Source organism: Pollicipes pollicipes, unplaced genomic scaffold, assembly GCF_011947565.3.
Source record: "Pollicipes pollicipes isolate AB1234 unplaced genomic scaffold, Ppol_2.1 Scaffold_1600;HRSCAF=1878_pilon_pilon_pilon, whole genome shotgun sequence".
Lineage (NCBI taxonomy): Eukaryota > Metazoa > Arthropoda > Thecostraca > Pollicipedomorpha > Pollicipedidae > Pollicipes > Pollicipes pollicipes.
Window position 1 is genome coordinate 19,662,189 of NW_023595962.1, and position 16,167 is coordinate 19,678,355.

General features: G+C 49.8%; 2 protein-coding genes across 2 annotated transcripts in view; one reads left to right on the forward strand and one right to left on the reverse strand.

Annotated features, from left to right (window-relative positions):
* The window catches only part of LOC119111624 (uncharacterized), a 5,410-nt gene extending 4,435 nt beyond the window's left edge, over positions 1-975 (forward strand). Inside the window, exon 5 of the mRNA XM_037235467.1 lies at positions 918-975. Coding sequence (XP_037091362.1) covers positions 918-975 — 58 coding nt within the window. The remainder of the gene's footprint in view (positions 1-917) is intronic.
* Positions 976-3,662: 2,687 nt separating this feature from the next.
* On the reverse strand, positions 3,663-10,952 carry LOC119111731 (zinc finger protein OZF). Its single transcript, XM_037235573.1, has 4 exons — positions 10,867-10,952; positions 10,086-10,160; positions 9,106-9,183; positions 3,663-4,912 (listed from the first exon to the last, which is right to left on the reverse strand). Exons 1-4 carry the CDS (start codon positions 10,889-10,891, stop codon positions 3,663-3,665), a joined length of 1,428 nt encoding a protein of 475 aa, XP_037091468.1. The 5' UTR covers positions 10,892-10,952.
* Between the last annotated feature and the right edge of the window lie 5,215 nt (positions 10,953-16,167).

Sequence of the window (16,167 nt, forward strand, 5' to 3'; positions counted from 1 at the left end):
CTACTTTCCTCCTGATGCCTGAGTCTGTCGCCGACAAATGCGCTGTGACCACCGCCTGCAAACACTTGATCATGTTCAATCCTGAAGGCGAAGAGCAAAAGCTGTCTTGATAGCAGACTTTAACAAAACACGTGAGGCGTAATTGTTAGCTCACCAACTGTGTCTCCCGCAAATAGTTGGGAGCCCACAAGAGGTTCAGCCGTACTGGACAAGATACTGACTGATTTTGATTCTCCAAGTGCATCACTTAACCTATGACCATTGTCACGGTAGACCACAAAACTGTAGTATGGTTGGCTGCAAAAGAAGTAGAAAACTCTCAAGTTTATTGCTTTGAATAGCCTTTGAATGACTGATCCATCAGAAGTTTTCGCTCATGGATTTGCCGCAACCATTGACAATATGTAACAGCAATAAATGATAGAGACCTGACCGCTGCTCGACTAGAGCTGGTGCTTCAAAATGATAATGAAAAGACACTTCTCTGAAATTAAATAGAGATGCAAAACGAACGAGCCGCAGTGGATAGCAAAGCACCTGAAGCAATTGATTACCAAGTGGAATAAGGCACACAGTCGTCATCAAATGGACATACTCGGAAAACCTAGAGTTAAATTAGGGCTCAAAATTACGGTTGCGAAAACGACATGGTCCAGGAGAAGAATGTAAAGAATTGCTTCTGACCATAGAGGGCGTTCATACGGGCAAGAAGCCAGTCCAACCAAATGCAAATAAAAAGCAAGGAGCCTCGGTCTTGCGGAAACCAATGACGATGAGTTAAAAGCGGAACTAGTTTATCAGTTTTTTCTCAAAAATCTACACAACTTATGGACCGCTGCGCACAGAAGAGCTTCCCTGCTATCTGCCTACCAGCGACATTCTATTCGAGACACAGCCATGGCCAAGCTTCCTTTCAGCTACGGCATTAAAAAAATGTGGCTGCACCCACTGGACAACTTCCAGTGCGCCTACTAAACGAATTTTCTGTAGAGCTGGCAGTACCACCTACCCACATTTTTCAGCGGTGATTGCATAAAGGGTACGTGTCATTGGTGTCAAAGCGAGCTGCTTTCACACCTGTGTGAAAGAAAAATGTCGCGGAAGTCGCCGGGAGATCTGCGACCCTGAACTAGGCCTCACACCGACTTCTAGCAAAATTTGCTCCACAAATTCTGATGGACATAACAGCCAGGCAGACAAGTGCCAATACAGAAATAGGAAAGGTGTCTCAGCCTCACGCTATATAATTAAGTTGTATAATTTGTTGGCGGAGCTAAACGAACCAAACGATTGTTTGTTTACGTACGATCTTAAGAAGAGATTTGACCTTATTGATCACACAAAGGTTATCCAGAACACGGCCGCAATGGGACTTCGTTTCGGGTACGCAAAGTGCCTATGTTCATTCTTGCATGACCGACAGCAGCTGGTCAAGATGCCAGAGGGACCATGAGTCAATGGAGAAGATGCCATGCGACGCTGCAGGCACCCCAGTTGGCCCAGTCGCCTTCCTGGATAAGCTTAACGGTGCTGCTCATGATATTAAGAACAGACTGAATGATATAAACGATCTTACCATATATCAGAAGTGTCTGTTGATAATTGATGAAGTAGATCAGCAATGCCAGCTGTAAAAGCACACTCGTAATAAGTAATTGGACAACAGCAAACAAGATAACATTTGTGATGATGACACCGACAAGTGTCAAGTCATGCAATTTTTTCACAGCCAAGAAACCATCAGCACCACCGCACACCAGGGCGCAAGAAAAAGCCTGCTAATTGCCACCAAAGCTAATAGGTATGACAATATCAAATGGCATGTCATAGCAAGCACGTGTGGATGAGATTGCAACCAAATGATCGAAAGACCCATATATGCACCGCAAAATAAAGAAATGTCATCCACCACAGGAGCAGCTTGTTCCAGTTTACGTGACTTACATTCGACCACTGCTAGAATATTGCGCGCCGGTTTTTCATCCGGGACTCACTGTCAAGCAGGCGTAACATATTGAGAAAGTGCAGAACAGAGTCTTGAAATTCATTTTCGGCCGTGCGGAAAAGTGCTCACACGTGCTACAACGCTTGGGCATGGAAACCCTCGCTGACAGAAGAGAAACTATGCCTAAGGCTAAGAAAACAAATGCAAGGGTCTCCCATGCATAAAGATCAGCTTCCAAAGCAGCGAGTAGCGATCTCCAGCAGAAATACCCGAAGTGGAAGCACACTCCAAACGTTTTGCTGCGGCGCACGACTACGCATATTAAGTATCCTGCGCATAACCACTCTTATTAACTGCGGATGTATTATCAACTAGGTAGCACCCCACTTCGGAGGGGCTGTAGGCAAATAATGTTCACCGCGTTGATCGGCATATACACATGGTGAATTTGGGTCGGGAGGATATTGCGCACATGAACTATATGAGTTGATACTCGAAGATGCTTTTCTTAGCAAACCGTCTCTCTCTCTCTCTCTCTCTCTCTCTCTCTCTCTCTCTCTCTCTCTCTCTCTCTCTCTCTCTCCTCTCTCTCTCTCTCTCTCTCTCTCTCTCTCTCTCTCTCTCTCTCTCTCTCTCTCTCTCTCTCTCTCTCTCTCTCTCTCTCTCTCTCTCTCTCTCTCTCTCTCTCTCTCTCTCTCTCTCTCTCTCTCTCTCTCTCTCCGAAGCCGACCATACCGAACGTCAGTCGACCCTCCGGGACCGACCGGACCCACGTCAACGTCCGCCGACCCTCTGCAACCGACCGGACTCATTGGCCGACCAGACCCAAAGCCGGGTCACCCGACAGCGGATGACGGACGACGGCACGATCGTTGTCCGTCAGAGACGCTGATGACAGGCGTGTTGTCAACGGCGCTGGTCGAACATATAAAGACAAAAACATCGAGACAAGCGAACTGCTTAGAATGGTAGTGAGTGCTAGGTGTGACATGTATAGACTAAGCTTAGATGATCTAAGTGTTGTTATGGGCAGGTGTGACTGGGGCATTGGGCCAATGTTGAAAAGCTGTTGTCAGTGCGGCGGTGCTATGGTGCGTTACGTAATGGTGGACGCAGGACATTAGACCACGAGTAGAAGTCTCTGAAACTATCTGGGTCGAAGATACTCGATCATCTGGGCGTCTTTTCGAAGCCCACCGCGTTCTGCAAACCTTAAGCGACCTTGATGACGCTTGCCCATGCAGATGTGAACATATCGTTTAAGCAAAAGCTTTATTCAGGGGCGCCGTGTTCGATTCGGCCTTGGATCCCGTGCAGATGTGGTGGGGTGCGCCATCAGGGAGGGGCCCGGGAATGGAGCGGACCGGGTCACCGCCCGGGACGTCAGCCGAACCGACACCGGCAGGACTCGCACAGCTCAGGCGTCGGGGCGCGGCGGACTTCAGTCAGGCTGCTGCTGCTGCGGCTGGACGACTCCCCCGGGACGCGGCGGCTGGACGGCTTCTTCAACGGCTGAGTGCACACAGGCTTACACCAGCAGAGCAGATAGCTGAACGACTCCCAGCAAACGGCACGGGTGGGTGATTTCCACCAGGCAATGCGCGCAACGACCACGAACGGACGCGATAGCGATTCGGCAAGGCGCAACGAAACTGCACAAACACATGGCAGGTACAGACACTCTCAGTCCGTGCCATGGCCCCTCATTCCTCTTTGCTTAATGCTGCTGTTCATCATTTGTACCGCCCGCTGCTAGCAGTCCCATTCTGTGCTTGGCAGTGCGGGTGTGTTCGAGAAATACTGACCTCCGGGCAAACGACCTCGCACAGATGACGCAGCTGTACCGTCTCTCACCGGTGTGGGTCAACACGTGCATGCTCAGCGTGCCTTTCGTACTGAACGACCTTGAGCACACCATGCACGTATACGGTTTCTCTCCAGTGTGGGTGCGGGCATGTACAGTCATGATGCTTTTACGGTTGAACGATTTTCCGCAGACGTCGCAGCTGAACGGTCTCTCCGCGGTGTGGATGATGCTGTGTTTGCGAACAGCGCTGGTGGTGCTGAAGAACTTGCCGCACGTGCCGCAGCTGTACGGCCTCTCGCCCGTGTGAGTGCGGACATGCACTTTCCAGACACTTTTGTCCTTGCACTCCTTTCCACAAACATCGCAAATGAAAAGTTTCTCCACCATGTGGCTACGTTTGTGAAACTTGACCCTTTGCCTGTCACGGAAAGACTTGCCGCAAAGACCACATCTGAACGGCCTCTCGCCGTCGTAGATGCAGCTGTGCTCTACCATATCAGCAAAGCGACTGAACAGGCGGCAGCAGTAGTCGCAGCGAAACGGCTTCAATCCAGAGTGATTCCTTACGTGATGATTCAGGTCGCGACTTGTGCGGAAAGCTTTGCCACAGGCTTCACACACGAATGGCTTTTCTCCGGTGTGAATTCGCGTGTGATCGATTACGCTCGCCTTGCGGTTGAAAGCCTTTCCGCACACGCGGCACACGAAAGGCCTCTCCCCCGTGTGGATGAGGGCATGCATATTCCACGCGCCCTTATGACTAAACAGCCTGCCGCAGATGTTGCAGCTGAAGGGCTGTGTGGCTTTGTGCGTGCGGGCATGTGCCAGCAGGTACCTCCTCTTTTTGAAAGACTTCCCACACACGGAACAGATAATCGGCTTGTGGCTCATTAAGATCTGCACATGCAAACCAGACGCGTCTTCCCGGCTCGAGGACTCGCCGTCAACAGCAGAGACCGTCGGGTGCTCTTCACTCTTCACGCGGGATGGACTGCCGTCTCGGAGTGTCACTTCGTTCTCTTCAGCTTTAAAACAGCAGGGCTGCTGAGAACCAACGCCATCCTCATCACTCCGCTGATCTCTACTGCTCCTGTACAGCACTAGATGTGCTTTCCTGGAGCATCGGCAAGTCCAGGGACTGGACTGAAGCGCGTCTCCACCTGGAAACGGGCCGTCTTTGTGAACACGGCGGCGTGCGGTGCGACCATCATGCCATTTTGGCCGGTTGGGAATGGCACTTCCTTGGTCAGTAGCAGGTGTTGTAAAGCATGCAAAAGGTTCTTCAGGACGAAACTTAGGTCTTACGTTACAAATCAGCTCAGATTTTCGTGCGTGGCATTCCAATGGTTCTTAAGCATAGCAGGCAGCCTGTCCATCGTGTCAAACACTCCATACAGTTTCACCAGGAAAACGCTTTTGCAAATAATCCTTTCGAGCACTTTACTGTGCGTTTGTCCTGTCGGAAGCACTAGTCACGGGGTAACATGCGTCCCCATGTCCCAACTGGCGTCATTTAGAAGGTGATTGTTGGCACGTGCTAATTTTCAAGTGCTATCGTTTTCACTCAACCATTTTTTAGCTAGACGTTAGTGACATCTTTCTCACCCAACAGCACAAATTAGTGCGCATGCCCCTGGCAGTTATTCTCTACGCTGGGACGGAGCAAAATGACGAGTGGAAGGTGCACGCTGCTAATGAGATGAAACGTATGCTAAGTTCACCGTTGAGACGCTTACAAATAATAATAACCGTTGCTTTTCCTCCCCATTTTCATCCCCGGCACCGCCCCTGACACCTATCCTTCTGCGACATGCAAACTAGTGGTGGGGGCCGGGAGATAATAGGCGTTGCAGTTTGCCGCACGGTGAAATCTGAAATAATCTTTTTTCGTTCCCGGCGTTGGACATGAACTTTGTAATACACTTTCTTTCCGTTGCGTTAATATTCTGATCAGTCCCGCTTTGTTCAGAACTTTGTCAGTTTGTAAACAATGTACACGCTATGAATTCATGTGGTGCACCATGTGGTGCACCATTTACGCAGCCGATTCGCGCCAAGGTTCATGTATTGCATGTGCGGCCAGCTAAACTTTATAAAAACATTTCAACTTCTGGCTTTAAAAGTTAACACTATCGCTAAGCGTTCAAAACCACGAGCGCGTAAATTTTGGAGTGGATTGTGTCATGCAATCGAGACATGTTCTGTTTACAATGCGCGATACCAGCGGTCATTGTGAACATGTACCGTGTATGTGTAGTACTTTGTGTGTATGTGTATATGTACCCATACCATGTATGTGTACATATGTATGTACATGTGTACACTTCGTGTATGCACACATACCATGTACTCTGTGTGTATGTGCACAGCGGAAGGAGAATGCGCGAGTAAGACTATGTTTGCCAGTGACTGGTACGGATAACTGAATAACACCCAGTGACCAGACTTTGAGCATGTCACGGCATGTCATGATCGGCGTTATAATCACACTGCATGGCCCTATGATGGAGGCGGGAAGACAGCTCGTCGCCCGGTGTCTAACCCGGAGCGCTGGCCGCTGGCCGCCACCCGAGCGTGCGAGGCCAGCACAGACGCGGGGCCCGGGGAAGCGCTGAATGGGTGCCGCCAGTTCCGCCAGTGCAGTTCAGGAGATACATGCGGATGACCGGAGTGGTTCACAGCCTTACATGCGTCCCGTCCCTCTTGGCTTAATGGCACGTGCCTTTAGCTATGCTCCTGGACCGGCGTCGTGATGAAGCTTTTGTGCCTGGGTCTGTGCCTGGGTCCAAAAACGGATGCCAGGGTGCTGGACTTGGGTCCTTTTTCCCCAGGACCGCATGGAATCCGCATGCTTCTTAGGATCCAGGCGTGTAGCTGCTCATAGGTACAGCCTAGCCTTGGTTCTGTAGTTGCATACATCATCCACACCATCGTTATTAGCTGCTCGTCTATGTTGGGGCCAGACGAGCTGATATTTGCAACGATGTGGAATTCGATGGGATATGCTTTCACAAATATCCCCGTACCCTTCGATCCTATCGATCCCTTCAGGCGGACACACTGGTATAAACACTACCATCTGCATTGTAAGGCCGAAACACATGCTCGTGCTTAATTAGCCGCTTACGGATACGAATTAGCCTTTACGGATACGGATTGTATTGCTAGTACGGATAAGGCGCTTATACCTGGCCACTTGCACCAAGCCATCGGTTCTGGGCCCTGACCTGACATAAACGAAATACCGTAGGAATAGAACGCTCATTACAGAGCCATTCTTGAGTGCTCGAGCATTTTCTAGCTTTTGGGAAGCAAAAAAGGAGCCTCTTTTCCACAAAGGTATTCGAACATTTCCCCCCCCCCCCCACATCCGCTTGCTTTCTTGGTCGTGGACTCGATTCAGGGTTTCCAGACTTTCCGGGACCAATTTGGAGTGCGACTGTTCTGTACAAAGGCTGTTCCTAGACGGATAACTGGAAAACATAGCGGCGATCGGCCTCAAAGGCTCGGAACAGCGTCGGCGTGTCGTCGCTGGGTACTTGGCTGACCTGCACTTAACACCTTTGACCTTCCCCGACATCGCTCCAGTCTAACGCAATATGTGCCCGATGTGCGTCAGCAAACTGTGATATTTTAATGAATGGCCAATCATGATGCCAGGTTAATGGGCCACCAAATGTCGGTCTAACCTTCGCCCTGCTATGGGACTGATACAACCCCCCTTCCCTAGTGTTTTTGAGCATACCTATCCAGTACGTGGCACACTCGCGCCCAAATTTTCAGTAGCCTATGAGGCATCTTTACATGTGTTTTGACACCAAACACCGATGAGGCAACGGAGCGCGCGCGACGGGCTGACACTGCTACACTAAGGGAGCCACATATCATAAATGGATGCTCAAAACACAAAGATATACACCATTTTTGTACTCAGATAAGTACTAAAAATCAAACGCTAACCTTACTCAGAATTAAACCCGAAACACGCCTCTTGATGATCCGTGTAAGCACCATTCATTGTTTCATAGGTATGATATAAATTTTAGCTTTAGATTAAAGTATGTAAAGCTTAAAAGCGTGACTTTCTGGAAAATTCGTAGTTTGACATGCCATAATGGGGGGTCAGTTATTGAACTAACAACATACAGCCCAGCAACAACCGTCAGATCTCAATGAGACCAATCCATTAGTGTTTTCTGCTAACCTTTATCCTTATCAGTTTCAAAACGTCAGGGGGGGGGGGGTTGTCCCAATACCAGTCCGCGTCATCAAAAGCGGCGAATCAAAGCAAGGGTAAAGGGAATGTTCCACATTTGAAGATATTAAAGAAAGCATCGTATACGATCAATTGAGCTCGGTTATAACAAATTGTTGTACTGTTGTGTGGAACGACCGATCTAGACAACACAATTCCTTTATTAGTAGCTACGCTGCTCAATACGACATTATTTGATTGCGCCGTGGAAGGCTTGTCTGACGTTGAGATGCTACCAAACAAGCCGTGCGAACTTTTTATCTTTGCACTCACTTTTAGTACTTCAAACTCGCCGAGAGATGGCAGTGCCGTGCTGGAAGTGTTCGCTGAGCCAAATATCGGTATGCACTCCTGTTTTGACCCTTTTGCATAATGTTCTTGCGTATTTAGCCGTGTGTTTAAGAAGCTTACTTGTATTCACATACTCGGCTATTATGCTGTTCCCGAGTTATTCGACAATAAGTCTTAATTCCGTCATATCTAAAAACTATGCCCAGTTTCTTGTCATATAGCAGAAAACGTGATTCGTGGTTGAAACTTACACAGCTTGCTCAGCGCTGCAAATCAGTTGACTTTCATGGCCTCGGAATAGTCTGCCCCAAGTAGCATGAATTCTTCGCGGACATGTAGCTCGAAAGTTAGAGAGTTACAGGTCTTAAAAAGGACAGGGCTGTGGACTGCAGCGAACGATCTTCAAAATGTTTTTTTTTTTAGTTCAAAACCCCGGGCAGATGTAGAACATTCCCTTAAAGACGCCACCTAATGTCGCCTTAAGTGGAGCACTAGATGATATTGGCTTGAGGGGTGGTTGTTACGCTCATACCAAATGTCTGCTCGTGTTGGCACCGATGACAGGACTTATCGAATAGGTTGGGTACATGGTTATGATATCCTTCACATTGACAAGCACTTGAGATGGAAAGCGATTTGCATGAATTTGATGTAGTTTCATCATGATGCCTTAGTGTGCCAGCTTTTCAGCCCCCTGGCTGTCAGATGAGTGGTGCAAGACGCTATACGGCTTTGTGCAAAACGGCCATAGCGGATCAAGGCACACGCATATTTCTAAAATGAAAAGCTCGTGACAAACACACTTACCAATCTCACGTGAGGAAGAAACAGGGTCCCCGAAGCATGGCTCTGTTTTGATGTCAGCCTTGGTATCAAGCACGTCACCTGCAAACGAGACGCTCTGCATTACGAGCTTTCTAAGAGTCCGTTACAGTTGCTCAAAGAACGACGACCACTTTCAGGAACCCTTTTAAAGAATTCGGTTAGGAACACAGAATCACTGTGACATTTATCTCACGCACGCTGTACTCGAAGTCCGTAGTGAAAGATCCTGTATGGAGTTTGGGGAAGGTAGACCGTTTTGCCAGCTTATTTCTTATCGTGTAGCATCATAACATCAACGAGGAGAAATCAGGAACATGTATGGTGAGTTGCACATGTGCAAAATTTTGGCGCCTATCCTAGGTCAACAGTTCGTTTGTTCTTTTTTCCTATTCGATGACTAAGCAGCAACAGCTCAAATGTTGGCCTTCACATTACCGCTGCGGGAGAATAATGGTGAAACTATGGTAGAAGTTAAAGCCAGGATGTTTCGGAGCCTTAAATGAATAAAGAAGCGTAAATGCCACATGTCTCGTCGCTCGCTGTTCGTCAGTTTTTTGGACCATTAGTGTAGCAGAATTACATTAGAATAACAAAGAATAACATTAAAAAGGAGAAACCTCATTTCTTTTTTGCAACTTGCTGGTTCGGGCGACCACCCGGTTGTTGCTGTTGGAGTTGTCGCCACTCACCAGTCGCTGAACGCTCTCCCAAGGGACGTGAGCATGTGCTGCGTAACACTAATGGGTGTTCAGTGACAAGTGTGTTAAGTAGTGCACCCCGTGTGTTCTGCAATGTATGACGCGGCTTGTGCCGAATAAGGCGGACCACACGCCGCTGATTTTGGTATATTTTAAAGGCTTAGTATTATTGTGCATTAGCTATTAGCGGTATGCTCGTGCTATGCATACGGGCAGGGCCAATGTAAATGTGGAAAATGCCAGCCTGAGAGGGAGCGTACGCACGAGGATTGTCGACCAGGGCGCTGCCGGCCAGTGCCGTCAATGAGTCCGGGTCGGGCTTGATGTCGGGCGGATCATCTGAAAAACACCGCCAACTGCTGATGACGTAGTAACACAGCAGCCACCCATCGCAAAAGAATCGGACATCTGTAGAAATTTGAGCCAGATGGCCGGTTGCAGCGAGATGGAAGTGCCATCGTTTACAAATTCGGTTGGTATGATATGCACGCGGGAGTGCTCCACAGCTTCAGATGGCTCGAGTCAAGAATGCCCGTCCCGATGTCCGGGTTGTCTCTCACTGTCCGGCAGGTACCGGAAGCTCTTTCCCGTGTGCTCTTCCCTGTGACTCTTCGTGCCATCGCAAGGCCAAATTATGCACGCCCCAAGTGTCCTCAAATTATGCACGCCCCAAGTGTCCTCTTTCCTTGCACCGCGATCATATGCTTGCACATCATATCCCCGAAAATCCTTGCATTAGCAGTCTGAGCCATTCCCAACCCAGCCATTGGAAAGGAGTCTGCATAAGAGGCTCGCGGGGAGGCACACTCGTGGACGCCGTCTGGGTCTCTCCGTGGCTCGGACCGGCGCTGGGCGTTATGCAGTGGTCCAAAGTTACCCCGCTGGGTAATAGACTCGCCATGGAGTGCTTAGTGACCACGCCATCCGCACGAGAAGAGATGGTTTGAAATAGAGGGGACGTGCAACCACGCCCCGTGCAAAGGTGTGCCGTGCGGAGATGTATGCATGCTGTTTTTGTGATATGCATAAAACGCATGTGGCTTACCTGGAAGAATGAACATTTCCGTCATTGTCTCCGGTGTGATAATTCAGAAGCTCATGTATTTGCGTCGAGTGAGCGAAACATCACAGTTTCTGAAAATGCCAATGAGCTTAGAACAAGGGATATTAAAAAGTTAAATGGTGAAGCCGTCACGCCCAATTAGCAAACGACAACATTGACACTAACGACACTATTACGTACGTACATATATTACGTACAGGAACGTCAAATACACATATTCCGTGGAAGTCCTTAAAATCGAGACAGACACACATGTAAGACTCAATATTTTACAACGGCGACAGCCGATGTCGGCACCTCCATCACATAACGTTACGCATAAAACAAAGGCACGGCTGCGCGAACGTTTGGGGACGTGAGGCCGTTAATTTGCACGCTTACTTTCCCCAAATGACTCCATCTGCCGTCGTCAGTTGGTCACAGGAGAATCTTCGGATGCTTGACGCTTGGTCACTCACGTACCTGCTCACCAAATGACTCCACCTGCCGTCGTCAGTTGGTAACAGGGGAGTCGTCGGATGCTTGACTCGTGGTCATTCACGTACCTGCTACCCATATGTTAACACCAGGTCCGAGCTCCCGACCTCATTATGGTGGCTAGCGATCTGAAAATCCAGTTTCATTCGTTGATTGACATGGCATAGAAGGTCACAGGTTTTTCCTAGGACTGTGATATCACTCGTGAAGGTCAGACAAATAACAAGAAAACACATTTCATTTCGAAATAGCGCCCTTAAAAACGGCAGTGGCCAAAAAGCTATACTAAGCACGTATCATTAAACCGGAAAAAAATCGGTCGGGCAACGTCCGGACTTATTTTCTTCTCTAGCAGTTCTCTTGTGTAAAGCCATCGTTAACATCTGATATACACATACGTAGTGCGTTATCCGCTGGGACTGGCCTTACTTTTGCAGATAAATGCTCTGGGAGCTAACCCACGAAAAACATACAGAGCCCGACGGTAAACAATGACGATGACCGATGGTTGCATGTGCTACCATTGCACGCAAAAAGACAACAGAATATGGGTATTGACTTACGTTAACACGAAACAAAAATGTTTACGTTTTGGTATTTTTACGGCATCTAAATTTATTACTGTGCGACGAACGAGCCTAAAACAACACCTTGAACACGGTACACTGTCTTCCGTCAGCACCATCGGTCGATTTGTTTACGAACGTTGCTTAGCAACGCTTGTACGAAAGAGGCACTAACGGCCTGTTCACATGGATAACTGTGCACAAAGACATTTCTTTACACGTGTCAGACGCGTGTCAAAAGCACTTGACGTCATAATAAGAAGTGTGATGCATAATGTGCATGGTGCTCAACTCTGGATCGAAGGCGGCTTGCTCGCAGAAGTGCGAGTCAAATGTAACGTCCAAATGTCCGCTGAAATCATTTCAGTTATTCTGGCATGCAAGAAACATGCAAACGAGAAACTGCTGCTATTTCACTACAAACGGAGCAAAAAAAGCTTTGAGCTAGGCATTCAAACATGCAACCAAAATGCATTGTGCTCCTCTTTCCTAAAAGAAAGCCCGGCTGGACCAGGCAGGACATGTGAGGAGAAAACGCATACGTGATGCGCTGACAATTGCCAAATAACAATTCGTGGACTTCACAAATAACTTCATTCGTGAACTGGGTCAGCTGTCAATGGAATAGAATGACATGGAATGGAATCGGTGGATTGCAGCCGTAGCATCGGGATGCTGAGGCCGGGCGCTTGAAAACGATTAGTGCTGATTTGCTGATTTTCGACTTTCAAAGAACACGATTCTGAGATAAAGAACACCAGTACAGTCCAAAATACATACCGATCGCTGCCCCGTTGAGTCTGCTTCGGCCGCCGGCGCAAGAAGCGTGTACTAAAAACCCTGAGTGCTTCAGCTAGCGGCACTTATTTCTCCACGGCGTCTCCTGGCAACCACGGTTACTGCTTGTGAGGTGGTGTCCACGCAGCTGTCATATTCCACCGCGTTTGTGACGTGCGGGAGACAGATGTTATAATGCGTTCACGGCCTCGCGAGGTTTGAGTCACGCTCATAGATCACACGTCTGTTTCTCGTCACAGTGCGTTTTCTACTTTTTCCGCTGCGCTCGATGAGTGAGAGTCCGATGAAATAGTAGTTCACAGATTGTCCAACATAATCGCTTTTGACAGGCATGCCCTGCGACCGGTGGCAGCGGCCGTGCTAAACGTCAGGTGACGTCAGACCACAGAGACGTGGTGCGGCCCTGCCCCCCATCTGCTGTACATTTGTGACGTCGTCGACTGGCGTGACGCGCCAGCTGTCATCGCCGAATCGCCGCCACACCTAGTGGGCGCACTCGACTACCCGCCGCGACTCAATCTCTCGCCCCGCTTGCCATGAGGATAGGGTGGACAGTCCCATCAGGGGCATTTAGCGGTCACTGCGGAGCAGCCCCCCCCCCCCCCACGGAGCATCAGGGGGAGGCATCGCCTCACCGCGTATGTGCAGTGCACGTCAGGACACGCCTGACCGAGTGAAGCCGGTCTAGAGGTTTACTGCCGAGTGAAGCCGGCCTGGAGGTTTACTGCCGAGTAAAGCCAGTCTGGAGGTTTACTGCAGAGTGAAGCCGGTCTGAAGGTTTACTGCCGAATGAAGCCGGACTGGATGCTTACTGTCGAGTGAAGCCGGTCTGGAGGTTTGCTGCCGAGTGAAGCCAGTCGGGCGGTTTACTGGCGAGTGAAGCCAGTCTGGAGGTTTACTGTCGAGTGAAGCCGGTCTGGAGGTTTACTGCTGATGCCATTTACGCTTCGCCGCTTTACTTCCACGCTCTGAAAGGCGCTAACAGGCAGGCATTGTACCAACAAGCGAAGCAGTTACAGTGATCCAACAGCCAACACGCGAGTCCGTAAGAAGCAAATTCAACGTGAAGCAGTCTGGGCAGCTTTAAAGGACCCAACTCAGGGAGGATCGCAGTGCTCCTAGCCCTGCCCGCCTGCTCTCACGCCCTCTCCCGGAAGCTACCCACGAGAGGTCAGAGCCCAGAGTGCTCAGAATAGTCGCCCCCACGATGTACATGGTTCAAGTCCGTAACGAGCCGTTTTAGGTCATTCACCTGTCCCCACATCGCGCATGCGCATCACCCGGCCACGGTCTGAAAAGCCTATAATTGGGCGTTTCCGTGTCGCTCCGCGCGCGGCCTCTGTCCCAGGGCGAGCGCGGCCGACGACCGGGGTTCCGCTACCTGTGCGCGGCCTGTGGCCCTGAGCGAGCGCGGCCGACGACCAGGCTTCTGCTGCCTGTGTTTATTGAAATGCCAAGGTATGTAAGCATGGCCTCCTAAAAATACACCACGGACGTGGTGCAAATACTCTAAAGCCACTGGCTCTCGCACTGTGGGCGAATTACGGACTACGCGCCGGCACGATGTCGCTGTAGCTGGTCTGGTCGGTCGTATAAATCCGAAAAATCATCACCGGGTGTCACCGGCTGGGAAACAGTCGAGCGCAGTTGTTGCTTCATAAAATAACTTGGGGGGGGGGGCTTAAGTGCAAAAAATGACTCAACCTTTCCCTGAAAAACACAACCAACAGATTTCTTTCCGGATTTTGGCCACAAAGTTATGGACCTAGAACTCAAATTTGGAGAAAGGTCATGCACAAAATACTCGTCTTACACGTTTGGTTGAAAAACTGGGGGCGGACGGGTGGGGGCAGCGTTTGTTCGCGAACGTGTGGAAATATTTCCAGCGACGTATCTTGCAACATGCACGCAATGGGCACGTGACCACGTGACCGGCTGCGAGGCTGTGCTCAGGTTCCAATCCTCGGGGCATGCGACATCTGGCGCACGGAGCCCTGCGGCACTGCTAAGACGGAAAGCCTCCTATATGAATGCTAATGCGGCTTCGTTGGGGCAGTTGGCCGTCTCTGGCCCATGCCTCGCTGTTTCCAGGCAGTGCCCCATAATCTAGACCGTGGCTGGAGCTGCAGCCAGCCCAAAGGACTTATTCGATGCAACAAATGACATGAAACTTCTTTGCTTATTATTAAACGCACCATTGACATCTCCAAACGTGTTTGCTGTACTCTATCCAGAGCTGTCAGCACACTCTTCACAATCATTGTGGCAAACGACGCACAATGGCGTAAGGGCGTTTATTTGAGATGAAAGGCCCGCATTTACCAGCTGCCGCTGACGCAACATTTAAGGAGACATGTGAACGCGTGAGAGCAGTCACTCGGGCACATACCAGTCTGCCGCTGACGCACGCGTGAGAGCAGTCACTCGGGCCACATTACCAGCTGCCGCTGACGCAACATTTAAGGAGACAATGTGAACGGTGAGAGCAGTCACTCGGGCCACATTACCAGCTGCCGCTGACGCAACATTTAAGGAGACAATGTGAACGCGTGAGAGCAGTCACTCGGGCCACATTACCAGCTGCCGCTGACGCAACATTTAAGGAGACAATGTGAACGCGTGAGAGCAGTCACTCGGGCCACATTACCAGCTTGCCGCTGACGCAACATTTAAGGAGACAATGTGAGCGCGTGAGAGCAGTCACTCGGGCCACATTACCATGCTGCGACGCAACATTTAAGGAGACAATGTGAACGCGTGAGAGCAGTCATCGGGCCACATTACCAGCTGCCGCTGACGCAACATTTAAGGAGACAATGTGAACGCGTGAGAGCAGTCACTCGGGCCACATTACCAGCTGCCGCTGACGCAACATTTAAGGAGACATGTGAACGCGTGAGAGCAGTCACTCGGGCCACATTACCAGCTGCCGCTGACGCAACATTTAAGGAGACAATGTGAGCGCGTGAGAGCAGTTACTCACCTCCTCGAGGACACCATGCCCGTTCAATGCACAAGCAGGCATTTCAGCCCCTCCGCACTGATCCGCACCCCCGTCATCGCAAGATAGTTCAAGATTCAATATTTTAGGTTTCACAGGTTTCAAATTTTTCACGATTCAGTCCCAGCTGACTATGCGAAAACACGCCCTTGTGTGGCACGGACGCAACAAGATCAACAAGATCAGCAAATCAAAAGAGATCAGCAAGCTCACACAACAAGCACTGCTTAGCGTGAGCTCTGAACCCGGAAATCCATCCATTCAAAGGGTTCGGATCAAATCTTAAAAAAATGGGACGTGACAGGTTTTGTTAGCCTCCCAAAAACTTGCAACTTAAGGCGACAAACAGGTGCGGTCTCCTATTCAATTGGGAGACTCAAGCCCTCTCTCTCCTCACCTTGAGCTCCAGCCCCCCCTCCAATCATATGGAGAAAGTGGTCC